This window comes from Nansenia antarctica (assembly GCF_963989245.1).
Source record: "Nansenia antarctica genome assembly, chromosome: 4".
In the NCBI taxonomy this organism is placed as follows: Eukaryota; Metazoa; Chordata; class Actinopteri; order Argentiniformes; family Microstomatidae; genus Nansenia; species Nansenia antarctica.
This window is the reverse complement of record NC_137689.1, coordinates 16,741,309-16,764,818: the sequence shown is the minus strand read 5'-3', so window position 1 is coordinate 16,764,818 and position 23,510 is coordinate 16,741,309. Positions and strand designations below refer to the sequence as shown.

The following is a 23,510-nucleotide window of genomic DNA, read 5'->3' as shown; positions in this document are numbered from 1 at the left end:
ATTGGGTCACAACATGATAACATGTTGTGACCCAATCACTTTCCAGTGATGTCTGACCTCGCACTTTTATTTTGAAGTAGCCGAAACGTAACCGGAAGTCTTCATCTCTGAACATTCCGTTTATTATCCTCGTTCACGTATCACAGAAATAGCCACAGCGAGGTTTCCACCAAAGTAAATACCATCTCCGTGGTCGGCAGAGGGACAGGGTCGGATACGAGGTAACAAACAACCCTCCGTGTTATAAATGAATCTTACGATATAGAAAATCACTGTCACGTTATTGTGGTTTAATGAGGTATTTTGGTAATGATAGATGGCTAGCACACAGCCTGGCTAAATGTGTATGCTGTGAAGCTAGGTAGGTAGCCAGCGAATGTAGTACTGTCTCGTGCGGACAATCTCGAAAGAATTAGACACATGAGTCTACATTCAGTAGTCAAAGATAGTGACAAACCCGTCAAATAAGTTTGCTTGTTAGCGTCTGAGTCAGTAGTGGTTGGTGCTCACGTTGAAGTTAGGCGCGCGGACCTCCAAAAGTGCGCCTTTTCGCTGTGGCTAGGTAGTTAGCTAGCTATTTGCATTTAATTCACGATGACGTAACTAGCTGCAGTAACTTTGCTGGCTGGTTGATTAGCTAGCTTCCTAATCGCTAAGGTTTGGTACATAAGTATTTTTAATACATTACATTTTGGAACTGGGAAACTGTGTCCGTTTCTGTTCAGTCATTGGTCATCACCTCACACTTCTATCAATGTTTAGCGCCCTGCTTAATATAGTTCTATTATAGGCGTCTTAATGACTCATATGTACCATGAATAGGACTCTGTTGCCAGTTTGAAATCAATGAAAAATGATGTGTTTCAGATCAGCAATCATGACAGTGGTGAAAATGAAACAATAACCAAGTGTATTAACTATATATGTATATGTTGTCCCTTAAAGGAAAGCTTTGAGGTAACCACAGGAGGTGCTGACAGACACACAAAGCAGCCATGTCATCAACATCTAAAAAGCACAAAGAGTTTGTGGCAGAGCCCATGGGGGAGAAGGCAGTGATGGCTCTTGCTGGCATTGGAGATGCGCTCGGCAGTAGACTGGAGGAGAAAGGCTTTGACAAGGTAATGTGGGCTTTTCTTCATAAACTAGGCATATTTTTTGCATAACTAAACTGACGTTGCTTATACATTTTCCAGTTTTGTATTTTTGACACCTTTCACAGTGGTTCCAAATTGATTATAACCTCACTCATCTTTCTGTTCTCACATCCACAGGCTTATGTTGTCCTGGGTCAGTTCCTGGTGTTGAAGAAGGATGAGGATCTGTTTCGCGACTGGTTGAAAGACACATGTGGGGCAAATGTCAAACAGCAAGGTGACTGCTACGGCTGTCTGCGTGAATGGTGTGATTCTTTCCTGTAGAGCAGACACTCCTTGGTTTTTCTATTTTTCTTCGAGTTCTAAACATGTATTTACCTCAACTATTATCTCACATCAACTAAGCTCCACCTCATATGGCTTCACACAGCACCACATGAAGCAGGTTAGGAAGTCCCAACATCTGAACAATGTTTATTTTATTATTACTGTACAATCCAAATTCAGAAACCTAAGAATGCTGACAACTGTAAGACATCTACTGACTCATATCATCCAACATTGTAGCTCAGTAATGCTAACCTGTTTTATGATGAATATCTTTGGCAGAACTGAAGCCTTTGGGATGAGTGTTTTATTTAATTTCTGTCTTTCAAAGGGGACAATTTATCAACAAAATTCTGTTACAAAATCTGTGTGTGATTTAGTATGGGTATGATTTACTATGGGTACTATCTTCAACTCTGTTCAGTGATCTCCCATGACTGTTCCTTCTGCATTTACTTAAATTAAGATCTGATAGTATTTTAGAATATATTTCAATAGAAAGAATAAAATTGATTCGGTCCTGTTTTCCAGGAAACCGCCCCACGGTGTTGTCAACCAACATTGTATTATTCACATTTGAAATTGCCGGTTTTTAAAATTGTATGGCTTGAAAGTTCAAGAGCTGCCTTAATGTTGTTATACATTAACACTTGCTAGACAATGTGCCATGGTTTGTGGAGTAGTGCATATTAATAAAAAGTGAACTACTACACATCTCCTTATTTTTAATCAAAATAGGTGCATTGTTGGTCTAGGATCTTTCCCTAGGCTTGAGCATGCTTGTGCTGCTCTAATGTGTAATGGTTGAAACACTGGTTCATGTAATGGTTGATGTGAAACACATGTTTTGTATACAGCTGTGAAAACATGTTAGTTTTTATAATTCTCTTCATTAAATAAATTATCTGAAGAAACTGCAAGAGCTGGATAATTCTGAGTTATTTTGCCAATTTTATAAGATAGATGAAGTCACAAATAAAATGCAAACTTAATCTTGGTCACAGGAGTGTTTTATTTTGATCTTTGATACCTCATGGTTTCTATTTTTCAAAGCTTGTGTTTTTGTTATGAAATTTGCAATACAGTGATGGTCTACATTTTAACATTGATCTCATAAGAGTGATAAGATCCCTGAAATTTAAGAAAAAACAATAAATATAAAAACATGTCCTAAAGAACAAAGTAACAGCAGTTTGTGTTTATTCTTATTTATTAAATGTACCTCTTTTTGTCATAATTTTGACATAGCTAGTTATGTTCTTACTGAAGTAAACTAGACAAAGTAAACAGACAGCATGTATCAGTTTATGGGACAGACTTTTCAGACAGCCTTTTACTGGTGATTATAGACCTTGTCCTAATTGAATCTGTTGCTTAAGCTTCACAGTTTGGCCTACACACACACACACAAACTACTGCAACAAACAGTTTAAATGTGTTGACAGTAATGTCAAGATATCAATACAAATAAAAAATAAATTAAGAAAGGTTACGGAATGAATATTTTCTACAAGTGCATTAAAAGTTTCAAATTATTACATTTGATTCTTGATTCTTCTCTCGTACATCACCTGTTTGCCTGTGATTAAAAAAGAAAATGTGCCCATGAATTGTGTTTTTATCAAGGTTGTCTGTATCATCATGATTCCATTCTCCATGGTGTCATCATGTTACATATAATACATTTCTCAGTGATTTGTTTTCTTTCAGTAGAGCACCAATTGGTATCTGATTCTTAAGACGTTTTTAGGAGAATATATTCTTTAGCTTTTTATAAGAGAAAGCTATAGTACATGAATAGTTTATATTTTAAATTAGTTGTGTTTGTGGTGAATCCATGTTCTATCTGGACTGGTTATCACAGCCAAACCCTGATTTGTCTCAAAGAAGTGCACAGAAGAATTTCTTCTCCCGGAAGGGATTCTCGGAGGTGGGCACAGGGGTGATAAGGGGGTCCTCACAGGCGTGTGCGTCACAGTATGCCATCAGGTCTGCAGCTGCCTTTGATACCTGAGGGTGGTAAGTTGGTTGAATCAGGATTGGAAATGATTGAAGGTTAATTTGGAGTGAAAGAAGGGTATAAACATAATTGACAGGACATACAGTCATACATATTGGCACCCCTGCACTTCTGTCAGATAATGCACCACTTCTCCCAGATTGTTGCAATTACAAATGCTTTGGTGTTGTTCCAATGCAAACAAAAGAAATAAACATGTGAATACCAAAGCATTTGTAATTGCAACAATCTAGGAGAAGTGGTGCATTATCTGACAAAAGTGCAGGAGTGCCAATAGCTTTGTCCATGACTGTATGTACAGAGCTGTGAGATGTCAATTCCATCAGTTAGATTGACAATAACTTCTGTCTTTGACCACAATCCAATGCTGGTGTGAAGGGTTATACTGTATGTTGTAACCCCATTAACATATATTCTATGGGTCCATGTTTTGATACCACTGAGCAGTACATGGCAGTAGTCTTATTATTAAGGCATTAATGCATAGATCTTGGACATTGAAACAGTTCTACCTTGATCCTGCAAAAACTGGCTTCAATTTTCAGTTGCTCGACCAGCTTCCTGGCTTGTCCGACACTCATGCTACTGTTCACTGGGGTGTCTCCTTTCATCCTGTCAAGACCCATGAAAAAGTATATACAGTATATTCACAACACACACACACACACACACACACACACACACACACACACACACACACACACACACACACACACACATTACAGAACGTGCATACCCAGCACTGATGGCTGAGAACGCACAGTATTATTATGTTGCATGACATGAATGAAATGCATTATTTTTACTTACTATAAGCTCCTTCTATTTGTAGAGAAAAGCTTAGATTTATATGGATGTATATCAATGAAATGAGGCAGTTTTATGAATCAGACTACCGGTAATCAGACATGATCTAATTCTACTCCCTCTGCTCCGAAATGTTCCACACATCTTTTTGGCTCATCCTGATCTTGTGGAGTCTAGCATTGTGAGACTAGGATATTACTGACTTTCACTACCAGAGCAAACTATAAAATGCCTTTATCTTCTCCACCCCCCCTCACCCATCTCTCTGGACCATTGGTGTCATTTACTACATCCCATGCTAAAAGCCCTTTGCCTTTGAAACCAATACTTCACCTTGGTATAAATCTATTGAATAAAGAGATGCTTTTTATTACATCTCCCTTGTACTGTACACCACAGGACATATTTAAGAGCTTTAGCCTTGACGTGCATTTGCTGTCCTACAGATAGTCAGCTTGAGTCAGTTAAAATGTTTGTGCATCTAACCGGAAGAGATGTGTTTTTTCTGAAATATGTGTACCAAGAGCACATTTAATGGCTTATTATGTATAGCCTATCCATAGACCATGTATAATTTTCTCTAACATGACATATTGTTGTAACTGGTGAATAACATAAAACAGGCTCAAACAGATCATAATTGTGTCTGTAATTAGGGGTTAAAGGACACAAGCCTGCTTTAGATTATGATACACAATAGATAGAAACAAGTTCACAGGATGAAAAAAATAAACCGCTTTGTAATACATCTGACACCTAACACCCAGTCTTTTAAGGGACCTGTTTAACAGGAACCCATACCATTTGAATGAAACAATAAACTGGGCCAATAGGACAGACTTACAGCACGACGGCACACAGATACACCAAGTACGTGTGAATATTGTCAAATCACATCAACATCAAACATGCCGGGAATATTTGCACACCAATGGTTAACATAATCCTTCTCAAATGACAAACAGAAAAAGGGTTTAGAAGAAAATTAATGTAAGATGGACAAGGAGTGTGTAGAGAAATAGAGGTTCAGAGAAAGAGAGGCCAAAGACCAGTCCATAAAGGAGTCAATTAAAACCATTATAGGCCTCTCCCTCTCCTCTTATTATTCCTCATCACCTCCTCCTCTTCCTTACCCTTGTTATATTCCTCTTCAGGTGCTCTCTCTCCCTCCTCTTCTCTCTCTATCTTTCTTGATCTCTCACCCTCTATCTGTCTGTGTTTGTGATTTCAGTGTAGCTGGACCCCACCCCTCATTGACAGTGTAGATGCTGCCCTGCTCTGTACAGTCCAGTGCACTGCAATTCTGCTACAATGACTACCAGGCTCCTGGTATATGGGTAAAAACCCCTCTGCAGCGAGTGGAATCTGCCAGTGCAGGGAGGAGGGTTCCATAGGAATTGATTTTCTTATGTGGGCTGGAATGGATCATACCAAGTATTCGATACAGAGGGAATGAGGGGGGTGAATGTTGTTAGAAATAACTGCCATAATACAAGATGACCATGCTGTTTTGTCAATATTTTTACGCAGCCTAACTCAATATAGTTGGTTAGCATTTATCATGTGATTTATATTTGCACCAGACGCACACACACACACACACACACACACACACACACACACACACACACACACACACACACACACACACACACACACACACACACACACACACACACACACACACACACACACACACACACACACACACACACACACACATTCATGTGTTGTTGCCATGGGAACTGCTGCAGTCTCTGGGTCTTTTTACATTATATCTTGTTGCCGTCAATGGTCTCTCCCACCCTGATAACATCACTACCAGCGATCCCCATCACTTGGCCATATCACTCTTGTCTCTCCCATATCGGTCAGAGAGGTATGGCTGGAGTGGCTGAAGTAGGGTTAACCCACTAATAATAAGAAAGGGCGTTTCCTAAAGACAATTGGTGGTTATAAGTAACTGAAGCAAGCAGTAAATAATAAATAAATAAAACAATACACGTACTCAAAAGAGAACATTTCAAAGCATCTTTCTAAAAAAATCAGGAAAAATATTAATTTATTTCTGATTTAGTCCCTTCTTCCTTGCCGTAGCGTGGTTGTTGGTCATGTGGTGTTGTTTTGCATATAGCCAGGAAAACAAACTAGAAAAGTGTCACTCTCTCTGCTCAGATATTTTAACGCTTTAGGTTTTAATTTTCATAATAATACTCTACATTAGGCGCAGAGGTGAGTACACACTATGACTATGGACGTACAATTTATTTATTTTTAGCCATGCAGTTGCTAGCAAGCTATCTACAGATATTGGGCAGTCATCAAATTATCATAAAAGCTAGCTTTTAAAAAAACACATGAGTGGCGTTATGAAATATGTTATCTATTGTGTGCCCACTGTGAAGTAGCTATCTTAGACATTGATGAGTAATTAGCCGCTATTTCTAATTTAGCCATCTGTTTGGTATTTATTTTTATATTTTACATTCGGATGTTGTCAGTAGCTAGCGAATAGTCACCCATTGGTAGACATACTAGGGGGCGGGACTAGTAGTTTCAAAGCTCCCGGTATCTGCCAACTAAACGACGACTCACATGGCAACATCAAACGAGATTATTGTTTTTAGACAGAGGTAAATGTAGGCTCCTAATTGTGAATTAATGTCCTCTAACGCAGAAGAGCTAGCTAGCTACATTGACTGCGTCATTCCACCACATTCATTACTAATTGCCATGTCTAATTGCTCCTCTCTCACATGTCCCTTGACAGGGCAACCACACATTCTAGGAATCTATGATACCATTGATTCTTGAAGAATATAAATGCCATAAATGTAAATCATCCCATCTGTCCGGGAATTTGAGGGGGGATTACATTTCCCTAGCTCTAACCCTAAGCTGTTTACAAAAATAGGTTGCAGGGCTGCTGTTTTGCTGAAAAATGAATCCCAGATTGTGGCTTTTATCGCATTGTTTGAAGCACTGGAAATCTTGCCCCTAAAATGTCTATCTAGTCTAATTAGAGTGGATTCTATGTGATATTGAATTGCAGAATGAATCAATACATATTCATTGGTATCATCTGAATTACTTTTGCCTTTGTTTTACAGCTTACTGCAGAAGTTACTCATAAGAAGAAGAATTTAAGTGGGCTTCCTACATCTCAGTTTAACAGTAAAACTTTTTAGGGTATGAGGGTGGAGAGAGAGAGGCTTGTGACTGCAGGTATATCAGGAGTAACAGGCAGGGAGACTTCAGAGACTGGATTGGGACGTCAGGACCAGAGACGGCAGCCTGAGAGAGTCACTGTTGGGCCGTTCATAATGGGCGGTATTATGGGACCGGTTCTGCTATGGGTGCAAGATGTGGCAGCGGTTACTCTGCTCAGAGCTCGTCGGACTCTACTGCAGGCTGGCATCTTGCTGTGCATTCTAGTGCTGCTGCTGTGGGTGTCCATCTTCCTCTATGGCAGCTTCTACTACTCCTACATGCCCACCGCCAGCTTCTCCACGCCTGTCCACTATGACTACAGGTACTGAGACATTATAGGGAAGACATTTTTAAATTATTTTTATTGTTTCATTTTGTGCTTCAATTTTAGTCCACACACTCCATTCACTCACCCTAATATAACAAATAAAATACAAATATAAAGGTAATTTCTTTTACCTGTACTTGTAAAAAACACCCTTTTTCCTCTCTCCACTTTTGCCTCTAGCTCTGACTGTGATTCCTCCAGCTCAGGCATTTGTTCTTTCCCCAAGGCCAACATTTCACTGCTGAAGAATGGCAAAGACCAGGTCTGCTTTTCATATACTGACTATCCTTCTAATGTATAATGTTCTTATTGTTTTATTTGTCCTTTTTACTCTACCCCCTTTTTATCTTTCTCAGGTTATGGTCTATGGTCAGCCATATAGAATATCTTTAGAGCTGGAAATGCCAGAGTCGCCAGTCAACGAACAGCTCGGCATGTTCATGATTAGGATGTCTTGCTACACCAAGGGTGGCCAGACAGTCTCATCTGTGGCGCGCTCTGTAAGTGTGAAGTGCTTGTCATTATGTGCTAGGTTTGCAGTATGTTGTCCCTTCCCTCCCACACATTATTTTTTTTTTTTTTTTAAAGCTCTGATATCCATTGTTAGTCCTACTGGTGTAACCTGTTTAATTTCTGTGTAATCTATAATTGTCTATCTTAATAGTCTGTAATTGACTTCTCACTTGACAGTCTTCGCCCTCTGACATTAACACATTCATTACCACCAGGCTATGCTGCATTACCGCTCTAGCCTTCTGCAGACCCTGAGTACTCTACTGTTCTCCCCTCTGCTGATGACCGGGATGGCAGAACAGAAGCAGCATATTGAGATTGAGCTCTTCTCAGACTACAAAGCTAATTCTGTGAGTGCTGTTTGTGGTGGCTTATATACATATCAAATCAATGTTCCCCTCCCACCAATAATACATAACATTTCACACTTATAATATTTCACACTATCTATACTGTGCTCTCCAGAATACTGAGCAATGTCTCGATCTTGTGATCAACTTAACATTGCCAAAGCAAGTGTGAAGATAAAAAAAACAAACCAAAAAGAATGTAATGTATTTGACAGTGATGTTGATTTAAAAAAATAATAATATTCAATTTCAGTTCACTTGTGTGAAGAAGCTCTAATCAAACATAGCTTTTAGGAGAATTCAATCTTCCTATGCTCACAATGAACCAATACCTCTACCTCTTGTGATTAAGGGTCAGAATCCAAAGGAGTACATTTCCATGTGTTCCAACCTAAATACAATCTCTGTATTCATTTTCAACCTCTGCACTTTAAGTACCAACCCACTGTCGGCGCCGTCATTGAGATCCAGTCTCGGCGGGTACAGATGTATTCTGCGCAGCTCCGAATCCATGCTTACTTCACTGGAATCAGGTATGACTAACCAGCCATGTAGACATGGAATAGATTGGATTTTCTCTGTAACTTTGCTTTTCTCTTATTTCATCAACACAATTTATTTTGTCTTCCTTTCCCCTCCATACCTCCTGTCCCCCAACATCCTCCTCTGTCTCGTCTCTCCCACCCCTTTGTCTTCATAGATACCTTCTGTACAACTTCCCCCTGATGTCTGCAGTGGTCGGAGTGGCCAGTAACTTCGCCTTCCTTAGTGTGATGGTGCTCTTCGGCTACCTGCAATTTATATGGGGGGGACTTTGGCCGCCAGAGCAAGTCAGGGTCAAGGTAAGTACTGAGTAGAGTACCACTCTCCCAGTTCTACATAAGAATGTATCTGCTCGGCCCCGCGGTGGTGTAGCGGTCTACGCACTGGCCACTAGTGCATGCTGCCCACCGGGGCCGGGGTTCGTATCCCGGCTCGCCAGATCCAGATATGGCCGAGGCACACGGGAAGCGGCATATTGGGCGGCCGCTTCCGAGGGCGGTATAGGAGTATTTCTGGACAAGGATCCGTCGCGCAACACCGCCCCCTGGGTGCCGGAATAACGGTGCTGGGCTCGAGGAGCCAGTCAGCTAGTCTGCCTGGCGGCCTCTTCTGGGACTGCCGGCCACGGGGTCGTGCGGCGGATCCTATGCAATAGGCAGGGGATAATTGGATGCTAGGTTGGGTTCAATTGGCTACCAAATTGGGTGAAAAAAAGGGATGAAATCTGAAAAAACTAAACAAAAACAAAAAAATGTATCTGCTGGTTTATCCATAACCTGTTCTTAAAAGACCCACAATGTTTTGTTCTCTTTTTTTATGTCCGTGCCAAGGTTATGATGGGAGACACGACTCGCCTGCAGCAGAGAAGAGAGGAGGCTCGGAAGCGCATGGGAAATTCTTCCACACAGAGTGAGTGTTTTATTCCACAACAGACGCTTGGTGATGCTCTGCCAGGTCTGTCCTGCAGCTATCTTCAGCTGTTGTTTGTTTCGAGGTCTGGATTTAAATCTGAAGATTGACTTGGCCAGTCAAGAACCTTCTGTTATGTGCTGCATAACATTTATGTTATGGTTATATATGTGCTACATAACATGCATCTTAATTGATTACTACTTATCCGTAATACATGTAAATATCAAAATTGAGTTTAATGTGAATGTGTTTCAGCTAAAAAGCCTGAAAAAGACGATGATCTCTTGGCTGACCCATTGGAAGAATCCAGATTGGCAGCATCAGTTAAAAAGAAAGGTGAGTGTTGTGTTATGTACAACATAAGTTACTCTGTTGTGATGTTGCTGGAGTCTGTACAGTTACAATATTGCTTTGCATTCATTTTTGTAGGGGAGTTGGAGACACCAGGGGTGATAGGTTCCCTGAACGAGACAGGTATCTTTCGGACAAATAAGAAATCTATCTTTCACTTTAATGATTATATCTTTAGTGTCCACTGACAGTAATTTTACTAACTCAACTTTTCTCTCTTTCATCCTCCCTGGTTCAGCCGATGAGCCCCCGGTACTCTTGGAGGCCCCTCAGATTGTTGAGACGGATGTGAGTGTGGAAGAGTCTGATGATTCTCGATTGGAGGGACCCCAGGTGCCTCAACAGGGGGAAACAACACTCAGGCAAAGACAGGGACCCTGGATGAGTCTTTGAAGCATAGCTCAGCTCTCAAACAATTATACACGCCAAGGTATCTTAATGTGCCTTTCCCTTTCACAAACACACACAGACATTGACAAAGACTGATGGACTTAAGAAACAGATTGACAAACTGACTAGCACAAATACACACTCACCAACACACATATACAAATGAATGTGCAAACATTACTTGTATAATTTTAGTTAGTGAACTTGTGTTTTATTTACCTGTCTTCAAAACAAGTTTACCTCATTTAAACCCTGACCTCAGCTCTTCTTCGCTTTTCATTGTAGTATTTTATTAGTGTGGGTGAAGTGAAGGTTAGTGCTCAAACAACTATGGAAGAGGACTTTAAAGATCTTACTGCATGTGAAGATCAGGAGCGACACTCTAATACACTTCTTTAGGGACAAGAATGTAGCATCAAGATTATAGATCAGTTATCCAGTTCTTACATTGTATCTCACATAGATTATATCCCACTCCTAAATACAACTGGATAATAAATTGCTGTCTCAGAGGCCTATGGTTACCCTAAGAATACTGAAGAATATAGTAAGGGTATTTGGCACATAAGAGCCCAAGTTCAAAACGTTTTTTTTAAATTGACTCCTGTTGACTGTTACCTATTTAGAGTCTCATAGTTTCTTCGGTCATTCTTGACTTGTGTAAAAAAGTAAAAAGTATTGTATGAACTTTTTTGTTGCTGTTACACAGTCCACTATTTGTTACTATGTTTTTAAAATATGTGTATTTTTCTGTGTTACATATAATGTTATTTAAAAGATGGTTTAAGGAGCAAAGAAGGTTAAATAAAAAAATGTTTTGTTATTTCTCTGATGAAGTTCATAAATGCAATGATTCTGAATGGAATATGGTTTGAGTTGCGTATGAATGAAATGCAAGTTGCCCTATTTGAGCATTATTGTGAATAATACATTTTACATTTCATAATAATTATTGTATGTTCATACCATACTCAAAATTGATTTACAAATCTATGTTTGATCCCGCCAATTTCATACCAAAGAAGACATTTGTTGCAAGCGAGTAAATTATTGTGTGTAATATAATGCGTTATTTTACTGGGGGGGGGGGAGATGTAAGATTACATACAATACATTTCCAGCAAAGAATGCTACATGTTATTTATGCTTGATACTTGAGTTAATAAATGCCAGTTCAACAATTGCGTTCATTGCCTCAACAGTTTTTACCCAGTTTTATTGTGTCGGTATTGTAGTTATGTAGTAGATGATTATATTTGTTTATGAATGTTATTCTGTGAAACTTGTTGGTAACTATGGTCTCCAGATTCAAAACGTGTATGACGTAAACAGTCGTGAGTCGACAGCAGAGAACATCGAGCAGAGTCGGAGATGTGATGCACATGCTCAGGACAGACAGTCAACATCGCTGGATAGCTTATGCATGCTGGACGAACATCCTTACTACGCATGAGCGCAACATTTTTATTTGTATGAACAGAGATAACTATATCCACTGCAGTTGGAATCAGTTATTTCTGTTTTAGTTCGTGTTTGGGTCCTGACTATGTCATCAGCTGACGATACGCGCTACTACAACAACGGTACGTAGAGAGTTGGCGAGCTAGTGTTGTTAGCCAGGCAGCTAGTCAGATTACCAGGCAGTAACCTTTAAAAGTTCGCTTGATAAAGTTCCTCCACCCTCCCATCGGGGCCGGGGAGGTCTCTATAAAGAGCTTCATAAGTAAAAGGCAACTCTGAAACCATTTGTGTTTTGTCAGTTGAACAAACACTAGTAGCACGCTTAGCTATCTCGCTGTCCTGGATATGACGACCCCGATGTTAGCACGTTTACCTTTCTTGGGTCTGTCTAATTGCTGGAACGCTTCATTCCATATTCAAACGGCATTAAACGCAGTTTCTAATCATTCTGGCATTAAACGCAGTTTCTAATCATTCTATAATTCGTGAAACCTCATATAATGTTTTATATTTGTAAACATGCAAACGTCAACGTGCCATGTAGGTTACAGTTTTGCTCCAGGGATTAGCCTAGTCCAAACCCCTTGAATCCATGGCACGCCGAGCGTTCCCTCTAGCATTGGATGTATTTGTTTACCAGTCAGGCCACTGCTACATGATCTACCCTTTGTACAAGACATTATTGATAGTCATATGGCTACATTGATATTGTATTATCCTTCATTGAAAGGATTGTAAATTCGCTCCTTTTACTAGTGAAAATCAGTTGAATAGAAAACAGAAAAAGTTGTTGATTTATAAAGCAATATTTTGTGTCATTGAATTTATGTGTTGAAGTGCTGACTCACTGTAGAGACTACTGTATTATGTGTTCCAGATCATGATGACAGAGCTGGAGGACAAAAATGTCGCAACCGTAAAGGCAGAGGTCCATTCAGGGCCCCCATGTACAGCGACCAGCAGGCGCAGAGACCAAGGAATCGTGGTGGTCAAAGAGGAGGAGGAGGAGGAGGAGGAGGAGGCGGCGGTGGTCCTGGACCCAGAGCAAGGTTTGATGATGATGATGGAGACGTGGCTATGATGGATGGCAACTCCCAGGATGGATCCTCTCAACACAGATTGTGAGTTTGTGTGAAAGCAGAGTGAGCATTTTCTTTGGCTCTGGTCCGATTCTCTTTCCTTCTAGCTGAAGGTTGCAGTTGTTCACTCTCCCCCATGTATTTAAAAGCAGTACATTAATTTAAAGCACATCCTAGAGGGACTTTTGACCATATCTCTTACACTAATTTAATGATTGTACATCCATGGGGGGGCATGAATGAGTGCACCACAAAAAGGGTAGACAATCCAAACAGAATTCAGAACAATGGATGACATGTGAGCAGGACATGGTCTCAGGAGTGATTTTTTTATTCCTTGTTTGTGAATGACAGTAATCCTTACGGGAGGCCGAATCGGTTTGACCGGGGTCGCAGAGGTGGTGGAGGAGGAGGGGGTCAGAGAGGTCGTGGTAACAGAGGAGGGGATGGAGGAGGAGGAGGTGGCCGCAAAACCTGGTTTAAGATTTCTGTAAGTCTACTGCCCTCTCTCTGCCACATATTGCCTCTTGCTGTTTAATTTTGGGCCCTATCATAAAGTAATATTGATGTTGTGACTTACAGATCCCCCACGGAAAGAAATTTGACAAAGAGTGGCTCTTGAAGTCATTACAGAACATCTGCACCATGCCTTTCACCCCAGTACATGTAAGTCACAATTTGTGTCTCGTTTCTAAGCTTTACCTGATTTGCATGAAAACATTTAACATTTTAAACAAATGCTGTTACCTGAATTAGCAACATTTTACAGACTTTAATAAATTAACCTTCCATATTTACCATTCTATTTTCCCCTCTGCTTTTTCCAAAGTTCCACATAGAAGGCAACCGAGCACAGTTCTACATTGAAGATTCCACTACTGCAAATGCCTTGTCGAAAGTATCTCGGAAGATCACAGATAAAGAGGGCTACAAGGTACTGTCCCATGTCCCGCCTGTATGATGATCATCAATTAGCGTAATGTGGGATTTCCTTTGTTCGGCAACAGACACAAAATGACAGTAGCACCTGGCATTTAGCTCTGAGATTGTCTTTAGAAACATGGGTTCAGTCTTTTACCACAGTATTTTCCATCCCCAGGTGACCGTACTAATGCATCCCTGTTCACCGCCGGCATTTCTTCAGTCTGAACTGAAACCAGGGGATCTTGAACACTTGAAGGTAAGATGATAAGACGCGGTGTTAATTAGGTAATCCGCAACTTTTTGACTTTTTTACACTTGATATATTATGCACTATTTGGGCTGAATGGCTGTAAAGTAATCTCTTTCCCTCTTAAGCAATGCATGGCTAAACGCTTCGATGGCTCTCAGCAAGCCCTGGATTTGAACAACATCCGGATAGACCCAGGTAAGCACAAGACCGGCATGTAGTCACAACGAAAATGTGTTGGCATTCAATTTGCATTTTCATATACAATAGCAGAATAGTTATCTACATTCCAATGGTTCCCACTGCATTTCGTTGTCTAGTAGCCTACTTGTACTCTGCAATGACAATAAAGTTGAATATAATATAATATAATTCCCAATGGTTCCCTGACACTATTTTTACAGATCTGGTGTCTCAGAACATTGATGTGCAGTTGAACAGAAAGAACTCTATGCAGGCTGTGATTAAGATCATTGAGGAGAACATTCCAGAGGTATGGCTGTTGTCCTAAATTCGAAAAGAAGAGAACGCACACCCAGAAAACCTAGACGGGGTGCTGGCAACGGAGCAAAATACTATTAAAAGGGGTAGAAGCCGCACACTCTAGTTCCTGATGCAAAAATGTGGTTTTAATATGACAACCGTTGTCATATTAAAACAATTTTTTGGCATCTGGAACTAGAGTGTGTGGCTTCTACTCCTTTTAATTGTCGTCCTAAATTACCACAAACTTATATGTAACTTTTATAATATTGCTCCACAGCTTGTTTGCCTCAACCTCAGCAACAACAAGCTGTGTCGGCTGGAGGACCTGGTGGAGCTCGTCACCAAGGTTCCCAACCTGAAGACACTCAACCTTTCTCAAAACGAGGTGAGGCGGGTGGGGCCAGGCGTTGCTCAATGGGACCCATCGCAGTCATTTCCTGTCTGTGTCAGTTTTAGGTAGCTGCCTGCTACTGGAGGAACATCAGATTGCATTCCTTCAGCGTGTTTTTTTTAAGCTGCTAAACCAGAAGCGTAGAAGTCCAGACAATGTTGGGGGGGTAACCTGTTACAAAGTATTCAGAGTTAAAAAAAAAGGTTGTTAGTTTTCCAATATTATTTCCTTTTATTTTCTTTCTCAACGGCAACAAATTAGAATCCTACATACGCCACAGGTTTGCGCTCATCCTGTTTCTGTACGAACATTGTTACACTTATAACATGCCCAAGCAAATTTGATACAGTTTTCAAAGGAAGCATTTCAAGGAATTGCTAAACAAGAAGCTTGAAACGTGCAAATGTGATTGTTATCAGGATATATTAAACTATATTTAAAATAGCTGTAGCTTTATTTAAAACATAAATGTGCTGGTAAATAGCAAATTGTGATTGCTTATATATTTCATAATGTGATGCCATTGTTGTGTGCAACAAAATAAACCAAATTTGTTTAATATTTTAGAAGGCTAAACTTGAGACAACAGCTTCACAAGAATTGAGAAAGGCCACGTTTGCTGCCGTTGTGTTGAGATGCTTTGTCCTAGGAGGAAGTAATATCTCCAAAAGCTGCTTTACATGTCAGTATTATCTGTAGTCTATCAGTATTATCTATAGTCAAGCTCTCAACGGTGGAGGACGCCCTCTACTGGGAATAAGACATACATACATGTGCAAGGCATCTTCAGAGGGTTTTTTGTTTTTGGTAACGGAAAAGTAATGTAACAAGTTACTTTCCACAGTAAATAACATTGTAACCTAAGAAGTTACTTTAAAAAGTACCGTTGCCCAACACTGGTCCAGAATAGCAAACCACGTTTTCTGTCTGTTTACTATGGGTTTACATGTGAGATGTGCATAGATTTGTTGATATAGACTCGAAGTGTACAATTATGCTGCATAAACGGGCATCTCATGTCCAAATGTGCTGCTTACTGGCCGGTGTAGCAGATAACATTGATTATAGTAGGAGCATATCACTTCTGTATCAGTGCCTGTCTCTTGCCAATATCAGTACCAGATGTAACAGCTGTGTTACAGTACACAGCATCCCTTTCCCTGTCTTTCATTTTGTTTGACCGAGACCGTTGCAATTTCTCTTTTGTTTGCCCCCGGTTGACTCCCCTGTCATTCCAGATCAAAACAGAGCGTGAGCTGGACAGGATAAAGGGTCTAAAGCTGACAGAACTTTGGCTGGAGAGGAACCCGCTCTGCGACCATTTCAAGGACCAGGTTGTTTACGTCAGGTCAGTTCACACATGGAATGAGTGATATTCTGTTGACAGTATGTTGTGAATGAGTAGGGGAAGGTGGTAGTTAAGCATCCTCTTCTCTGTATATTGGAAACCCAACTTTGGAAGAATTTGTGTCACGGTCACTGTTACTACTAGGGATGAACCGATACCACTTTTTCATTGCTGACACCGACTTTGTTTTCTTTTAAACAGCTGTATACAAGCTCTGTGTGTATGTGTTTTGCATCAATATTGTCTAAAAATCGTAAACACCATGCTCAAGCTAGGAATTGTGAAATGTTACTACCACCCCTCACAGCAATCGCCTTGCAAATTTTGCAACAAGATGTGTATGAAGTAATTCCAGACCGCAGGTCACTATTGTTGACACTGCACTTGCATGTCACCTCAGCTGTGCAGCCGCCAGTCGATGCATGTGTTTGGAAAGTTTTTACGACAGTTTGCGTCTTGGCATCGGACCAGTAAATAGAATTCCCCATCTCCGTTTCCTGATCCATTATTTTAGGCCAATATCGGCCTGATAACAATGCCTAGTGTTGGACCGGTGCATCTTTAGTTACTACCATAACATTGTGCACTCTGTTTAAACAGGTGATGGAATGTCTCAGTGTTTAGATGTCTGTCGCACATTAGTTTTGAAACAATGAATTGCTCGACGTTGGGATTGTGACAAATGTTCATTGTGATTGGGGAAGCACCACTGTTCACTGCATATCCAAAACGTTTTAATTGATTGGATTTGATTGAAGGCATGCCAGCGATACATGCCCATTTCAATTTTCAAATTAAAATAATAAAAAACGTCTTCACACCAGATGGTTTATCATAGCCAACACATGTCATAGTTGAGGACCATACCTACATCTAGGCTAATCTCTTTGCTTGACATATCTAAACCCTTGACACCTTCTAGATGTGGGTTCATCTGTGCCTTAGTGATCTTTTGTGTCTGTCTGTCTGTCTCTCACTCAATCTATCTCTCCCTTTTCCCTCTCTGCAACTCTGCAGTTGATCTTTTCTCTCCATTCATATTCTGCAGTGGAGATGACCCTGTGCTCCCTACAGACACCCCTCTTGTCATATTTACAAAGTCAAAATCCATGCATCCTCCATTTAAATTTGAGAAGGTATTACCTTGAACTCACCAAAGACCTATGCTTATCATAGATATTGACCACAGTATTGTGCCCCTTGATGGTCATTGAGACATTATATTTTGGGAAGAGCTTGGAGAAATAAGCTGGTGTGCAGAAAAGTAATCCTTATAGATTCATATGGGAAACATGGTTTTTACTGTCTGCTTGTGCTAAATGAAGATTGGGCTGCTGGTACCTCCTCTCCTCCACCCATATTCTCTAATCAGGCTCTGGAATGTGGCCAGTGTTGAAGGCTGGTTAGCCAATGACGGGTAAGATCCCACCTACTCTTACCGGGGCAACCTAAGGCAGGCACAGTCGCGCATCTGGCCAGAGCACATTAACGTACAGTGTACGTTGAATGAAGAAGACACTGCGGTGAAGAAGAAAAGAAGATGATTCTGCTGCTGCTGAAGACGTGTGCTCTACAGGCCTGGGGTTGGAGAAGGAGAAAGTTCTTTTTAATCAAAGAGCCAAGCAGAGTTCCCAAATACAAGCTTTATCATAATTCCCCAAATCTAACATACCTCTAAATGAAGGCTTGTTTATGTCAAGTTTGTGGGCCCATTCTTGGAGTGTAACAGTCTGACTAAAAGAAGGACACAAAGTAAGAAATGTTCATGAGTGTGTTTTACTGATACACTCTTGATAAATATAAGTTATTGAAATGAAGTTGCATCCTTTACCTCGGATAGAGGTGTTCTGTTGGCATGTAGACATGCGCTTACCTCAGAATGGTCACTAGGATGTCTACAATATTGGTCTCAACATGTTTCCCCAAAAAGATATAACCAATTAAGGACATTTAATGTCCTTTTTTTTGTTTAGCTACCCAATACAATGTTAAAGTTGTCACTTTTGGAAGTGGGGTCCAAATTGGTTGAGCTGACAATTGTGACCACTGTTGTGCAATAATATGTGCAATGCCATTGGTTCATGAATCAATGCTCCTCTGAATACAGCTCAGTTGTTGAAAGAAGTCCCTCCCATTAGTGATCTGTAGTGGAGCTCAGGGCTCAGCTTCATTTCTCTCTTTCTCCCTCTCTCTATTTGTCAGTACATTAATGATCTCCTCAACTAACATTTAGTCAACTCCCATTTGCTTTTTTAATTTGACACCTGGCGTGCTTGTCTTTTTATGTTTACCACTTCCCTCAACCTCTCTTTGTTGTTGTTATGGCTTTGGTGAGATACACTGATGACAGGTTTTATGTTTAGTTACTGGTTGTTTTCCACACAACAAGGCATGCAACATGGCACCTGATGAGTGTTACATTAACCTCCTGCATATCTGCTTCATGTTGCTTCATCTCCTTCATCTCTGATCTATCATCACCTCTGCTACCTCTCTACCTTTTACTTTCTACTTCTACCTCTTCTGGTCACATGGGTGTATATTAGACAGAGCAGACATCAACATCATTTGACTAGTTGTACACCATATTTACGAGCATTATGTTCCCACACCCGGTGGCTACTCAGAATCACTAATCCACTCCCACTATATAGGTGTGAAAAGCATTTATTTGTCTCTTGTTGGTGTGAGCGCACACAACCCACCGAGTTAACCCCCTCACACCCCTACCCCTCCCCCACCCTTCAAGACTGTGTCTCGGCGTGTAGGGGGGACGGTGAGTATCACGGTGGGGTGAGTACCATGCTGCAGGACAAAGGGGCCGGGGCCGGGGGTGGGTGGCGAAATTGGGTTCTTTGTTGCAGATTGATTTGGCCTTTTTGTTTTATTTTTTTATTCTTTGTTATACTATTCACATGAGCACCTGAGGATGTGTCACTAGTATAACGTACCTCTTGTTGATTGTTGTGACCAGTACTGTCAGCTGACGCATTCAATGAATAGCCATGGGTGTTTTGTATCCCAAACAATCAGTTGAATGCATCTCAATAGAAACTGCTTCTTTACCAAGTTAGGAATACATCCATGGTGGTTGTTTTTGGTTCCTCCCTTAACTTCAGTTACTGGACAGGAAGGATAGCAGCACCATTTGGATAGTTGTTATAATGACACATAATTGGCCACGGAGGATGCTGTTAGGTCATGAGCACGTGTGGTTAGATGATGTCTCCTAGGTTCATTACATTCACTCAGCACTAACTACTTTCTCTTGTATCTTCTGTCTTTGTGAATGTGAGACAGTGCTGTGAGAGAGCGGTTTCCGAGGCTTCTCAAACTGGTAAGGATTCTGTTTCCTTAACCACAAATGGGCAATTATCCATTCTGCATTATTATTATTATCAATCATCAATCTTCACCAACTGTTATGATGATCAATTCAGTGCCAATTAAAGGATTTCATAAAGGGACATTTCTCTATTCAACTCACAGTTGACTAGTTACGTCTTGAAGAAAACAAGTCCTTTTTGTCTAATCGCCTTTTGTCTTCTGTCTTTGTTGTCTGTTCCGTGTCTCACTAGGATGGTCAAGATCTTCCCCCGCCCATTGGCTTTGATGTTGAGGTGACTCCTGCTGCCCTGCCAACCTGCAAGGTAATAAATGACCTCATTGCCTCATTTAGGGGCCGGCATTTTCATTAATAGCCAGTGTCTCCAAAGACATTTCACACACCACGACCATGTGTTTAGAGGAAGTGTTGTCATGTTGGTTGAAAATGCTCACCCTCTGTCTCTGCGGTCTCAGCCCAGTTACTTCTACTCTGAAGACATCAAGACTCCAATCCTTGCCTTCCTACAGCAGTGAGTTTCACTCAATTCTGATATGTGCAATAAGGAGAAACCAGTATATGTACACACTACACAAACACATATGCGTTATGCCAATGCAGTTGACACTCACCATCATCATACTTTGTTGATGGTCAAATATGTTTCTGTCTAAATACATTTCATGTTTAAAGTACAATCTCTTCATAATATATAATATTGTGGTGACTTCTTCTCAGATACTACAGTGTGTATGACTCCGGAGACAGACAACCCTTATTAGATGCCTACCACGATGGAGCGACCTTCTCCTTAAGCATGCCCTTCTCCATGCAGAACCCTTCCAGGTACCCCTGACCAATCATCAATATCATGTTTCTCCAGCCGCATGTTACCAATGGTTGCTCGTCAGTTGGTCTCTTTCTCCTTTTGTTTCTATTTACACCGTTTCTAAGGCAGCCATTGTCTCCCTTTGTCTGTAGGTGCAGTCTTGGAGATTACCAAAAAGACAGCCGCAACCTGAAAAAGCTCAAAGATCCCAGTGAGTCTCCTTCCTCTAATTAAGTAGTTCAGAGTTGTTTGATATCACTCCACAATATATACGTCACATATCATAACTCCACAATATATACGTCAATGCGAGTTCTCTTGGCAGTGAAACTTGGCAGCACCAAATTGTTTTTGAAGTTGTGTATGTAAGAAGGAAAAGAAACACTGGATGAATCTCAAAAGTTTCCTAGATTCCTCACATCGCCCCCCCCCCCCCCGGCCTTCTCCAATGCATTCTGAGGGGGAGAGAAGGAGAGAGGACACAGAATTGAGAGACTTCATAGGAGGCTGATGCACTGATGGTCATAATGAATCCTTCTGCCCTTCTTGTTTCTCCAGCTATGCGCTTCCGCTTACTGAAGCACACTCGCCTGAATGTGGTCGCTTTCCTGAACGAACTACCCAAGACGCAGCACGACACAGCCTCTCTGAATGTGGACGTCAACACCTTCACCGTGAGTAGAGTTTTGCCTGTAACCATCCCCTTGCATCCAAAGCCCACGCCTTTGCTTCACCTCATAGTTGTCTCTCCCTCTACTTTCACAGAACACCTTGCTGTCTTTCACTGTCAGTGGAGTGTTCAAAGAAGGTATGCCTGTTGACTTTTAACTTCTAGAACATGAACATTTATACTGTTGACTATTTTCATCATGGAGTGGAATGGAATGGACTTTATTATACTTTATCTATATCATGTCATTATAACTAACTATTGGTCAAGTGTCTCACAAAGAAGCTAATGACCGCATATATTTCCTCTCACCTAAGTTGAAGGCAAATCCAGAGACTCTGTAAGAGCCTTCTCTCGAGTGTTCGTCACAGTTCCAGCTGGAGGTACCAGGTAGGTGTTGTTATCTGTACTACCAAGAGCAGACTTTTTTGGACAACTTTGTTGAGTTGATTTTATTTCCAGAAATGACATGGGCTACAAAAAAACAAGACTAAAACGGCACAAACTCTGATAATGAATCGGGAAGTTCAGTTGGGTCCTTGGATGGTTTTGCTTTGAGGTTTATTTTCATCCCAATAGCGTTTTGGTTATTTACTCATTCTTCTGTCTCATTTTGATGTTCTATGTTAGTCTTTGTATAGTGAACGACGAGCTGTTTGTGCGCAATGCCACGACCGAGGAGATCCGCCGTGCCTTTGTGGCGCCTGCCCCCACCCCATCCAGCAGTCCCGTACCCACCCTCTCCGCCCCGCAGCAGGAGATGCTCGCTGCCTTCTCCCTAAAGTCTGGCATGAACCTGGAATGGTCCCAGAAGTAAGTTGTGCGGTTGGGGTTTAACACCAGGCTTCATATTGTATGTGTTGTCTCCTTACTCACTTGTCACCTTTTTGAGGAGAAAACACTTCAGTTGTTAGTTTTGATTATTCTGCCCAACTTTGCCATTTGTTTCTCAGGTGTCTGCTGGACAATGAATGGGATTTCAACAAGGCTGCCCAAGTCTACACAGGCCTCAAGGTAACAGAAGGGCCTCCTGTTGTTCTATAAAAAAACTGATTCTGCACGTTCCTTGACCCAAATCATCATCCTAATAAGGGATAGAAAATGTGTTAAAAATATATATTTATATTTATATTGGGGGGGGGATGTTAGGTGCTGACGGTACCTATACTCCTTTTGCATTAATGTATATAAATCTATCATCAGCTAAACCTTGACTTTGACTAAGCAGGACTTCGTCTTCCAGACCTTTATTATGATAGGCTATGTTTTAGTTTCTCTACTGTTAATTTAAACAATTCTTCTTCTTTCGTCTAGCATTTTGAATACCCCTGACCCGAGCATAGATTACTTTTCCTTGCTATGACTGATGTATACTGAGATGATTAACTTACATAGTCAAATGTAATGTGTACATAGTCATCATTGTAGGGTTAATGATGACACCTTCTGCTCTCCCCCCAGGCTCAAGGAAAGATCCCAGATGTCGCTTTCATAAAGTGAAACGGATGGTTGTGAAACATTTTAAATATTTTTGTCTTTTTCTTTAATTCTCAAAAAAGCTCGCCAAATTGATTGGAAGAGGACACAAGGATTGACTCCATTAATTGTGTACTGATTATGATTAAAGTTAAATAATGTTCTATCCTGCTTTTTATTTCATATACTGGATTTTATTCAAATGTTTATTCTGCATTCATTTACTTCATTCATCTGGACACTTCTTCCCAAATGCGCAAAAGTCTGATGGACCAACGCATCAAAACTGGCCTTCATTGTGACAATAGAAGTGTCTTAAACAGACGGTGTGTAGCCATTCGCTTTACTTGGAGGGGTTAGTGTAGCTTTGTTCAGCAGATAAGGGCTGCGTCTAAATGTTTATACTACATAGTAGGCATTTTATTC

General features: G+C 40.8%; 4 protein-coding genes across 4 annotated transcripts; 3 read left to right on the top strand and 1 right to left on the bottom strand.

Moving 5' to 3' along the window:
- Positions 1-124: 124 nt before the first annotated feature.
- banf1 (barrier to autointegration nuclear assembly factor 1) lies at positions 125-2,550 on the top strand. The gene is made up of 3 exons (XM_080529824.1): positions 125-221; positions 946-1,121; positions 1,275-2,550. Exons 2-3 carry the CDS (start codon positions 996-998, stop codon positions 1,419-1,421), a joined length of 273 nt encoding a protein of 90 aa, XP_080385950.1. The 5' UTR covers positions 125-221; positions 946-995; the 3' UTR covers positions 1,422-2,550.
- A 755-nt stretch (positions 2,551-3,305) lies between these two features.
- gng3 (guanine nucleotide binding protein (G protein), gamma 3) lies at positions 3,306-4,055 on the bottom strand (the record flags this gene model as incomplete). The annotated part of the gene is made up of 2 exons (XM_080529825.1): positions 3,306-3,434; positions 3,957-4,055. The coding sequence occupies 2 exons, from the start codon at positions 4,053-4,055 to the stop codon at positions 3,306-3,308; spliced, it is 228 nt and encodes a 75-aa protein (XP_080385951.1).
- Positions 4,056-7,488: 3,433 nt separating this feature from the next.
- bscl2 (BSCL2 lipid droplet biogenesis associated, seipin) lies at positions 7,489-11,084 on the top strand. Its single transcript, XM_080529811.1, has 10 exons — positions 7,489-7,783; positions 7,970-8,051; positions 8,146-8,289; positions 8,518-8,652; positions 9,088-9,185; positions 9,353-9,494; positions 10,026-10,104; positions 10,363-10,443; positions 10,537-10,581; positions 10,697-11,084. The coding sequence occupies exons 1-10, from the start codon at positions 7,575-7,577 to the stop codon at positions 10,849-10,851; spliced, it is 1,170 nt and encodes a 389-aa protein (XP_080385937.1). The 5' UTR covers positions 7,489-7,574; the 3' UTR covers positions 10,852-11,084.
- Positions 11,085-12,334: 1,250 nt separating this feature from the next.
- Positions 12,335-23,221, top strand: nxf1b (nuclear RNA export factor 1b). Its single transcript, XM_080529790.1, has 21 exons — positions 12,335-12,431; positions 13,187-13,430; positions 13,743-13,878; positions 13,971-14,054; positions 14,218-14,322; positions 14,488-14,568; positions 14,688-14,757; positions 14,964-15,052; positions 15,323-15,430; positions 16,675-16,784; positions 20,085-20,121; positions 20,363-20,434; positions 20,586-20,641; positions 20,848-20,955; positions 21,091-21,149; positions 21,497-21,612; positions 21,704-21,746; positions 21,926-21,998; positions 22,239-22,421; positions 22,562-22,622; positions 23,070-23,221. Exons 1-21 carry the CDS (start codon positions 12,395-12,397, stop codon positions 23,106-23,108), a joined length of 1,911 nt encoding a protein of 636 aa, XP_080385916.1. The 5' UTR covers positions 12,335-12,394; the 3' UTR covers positions 23,109-23,221.
- Positions 23,222-23,510: the final 289 nt, after the last annotated feature.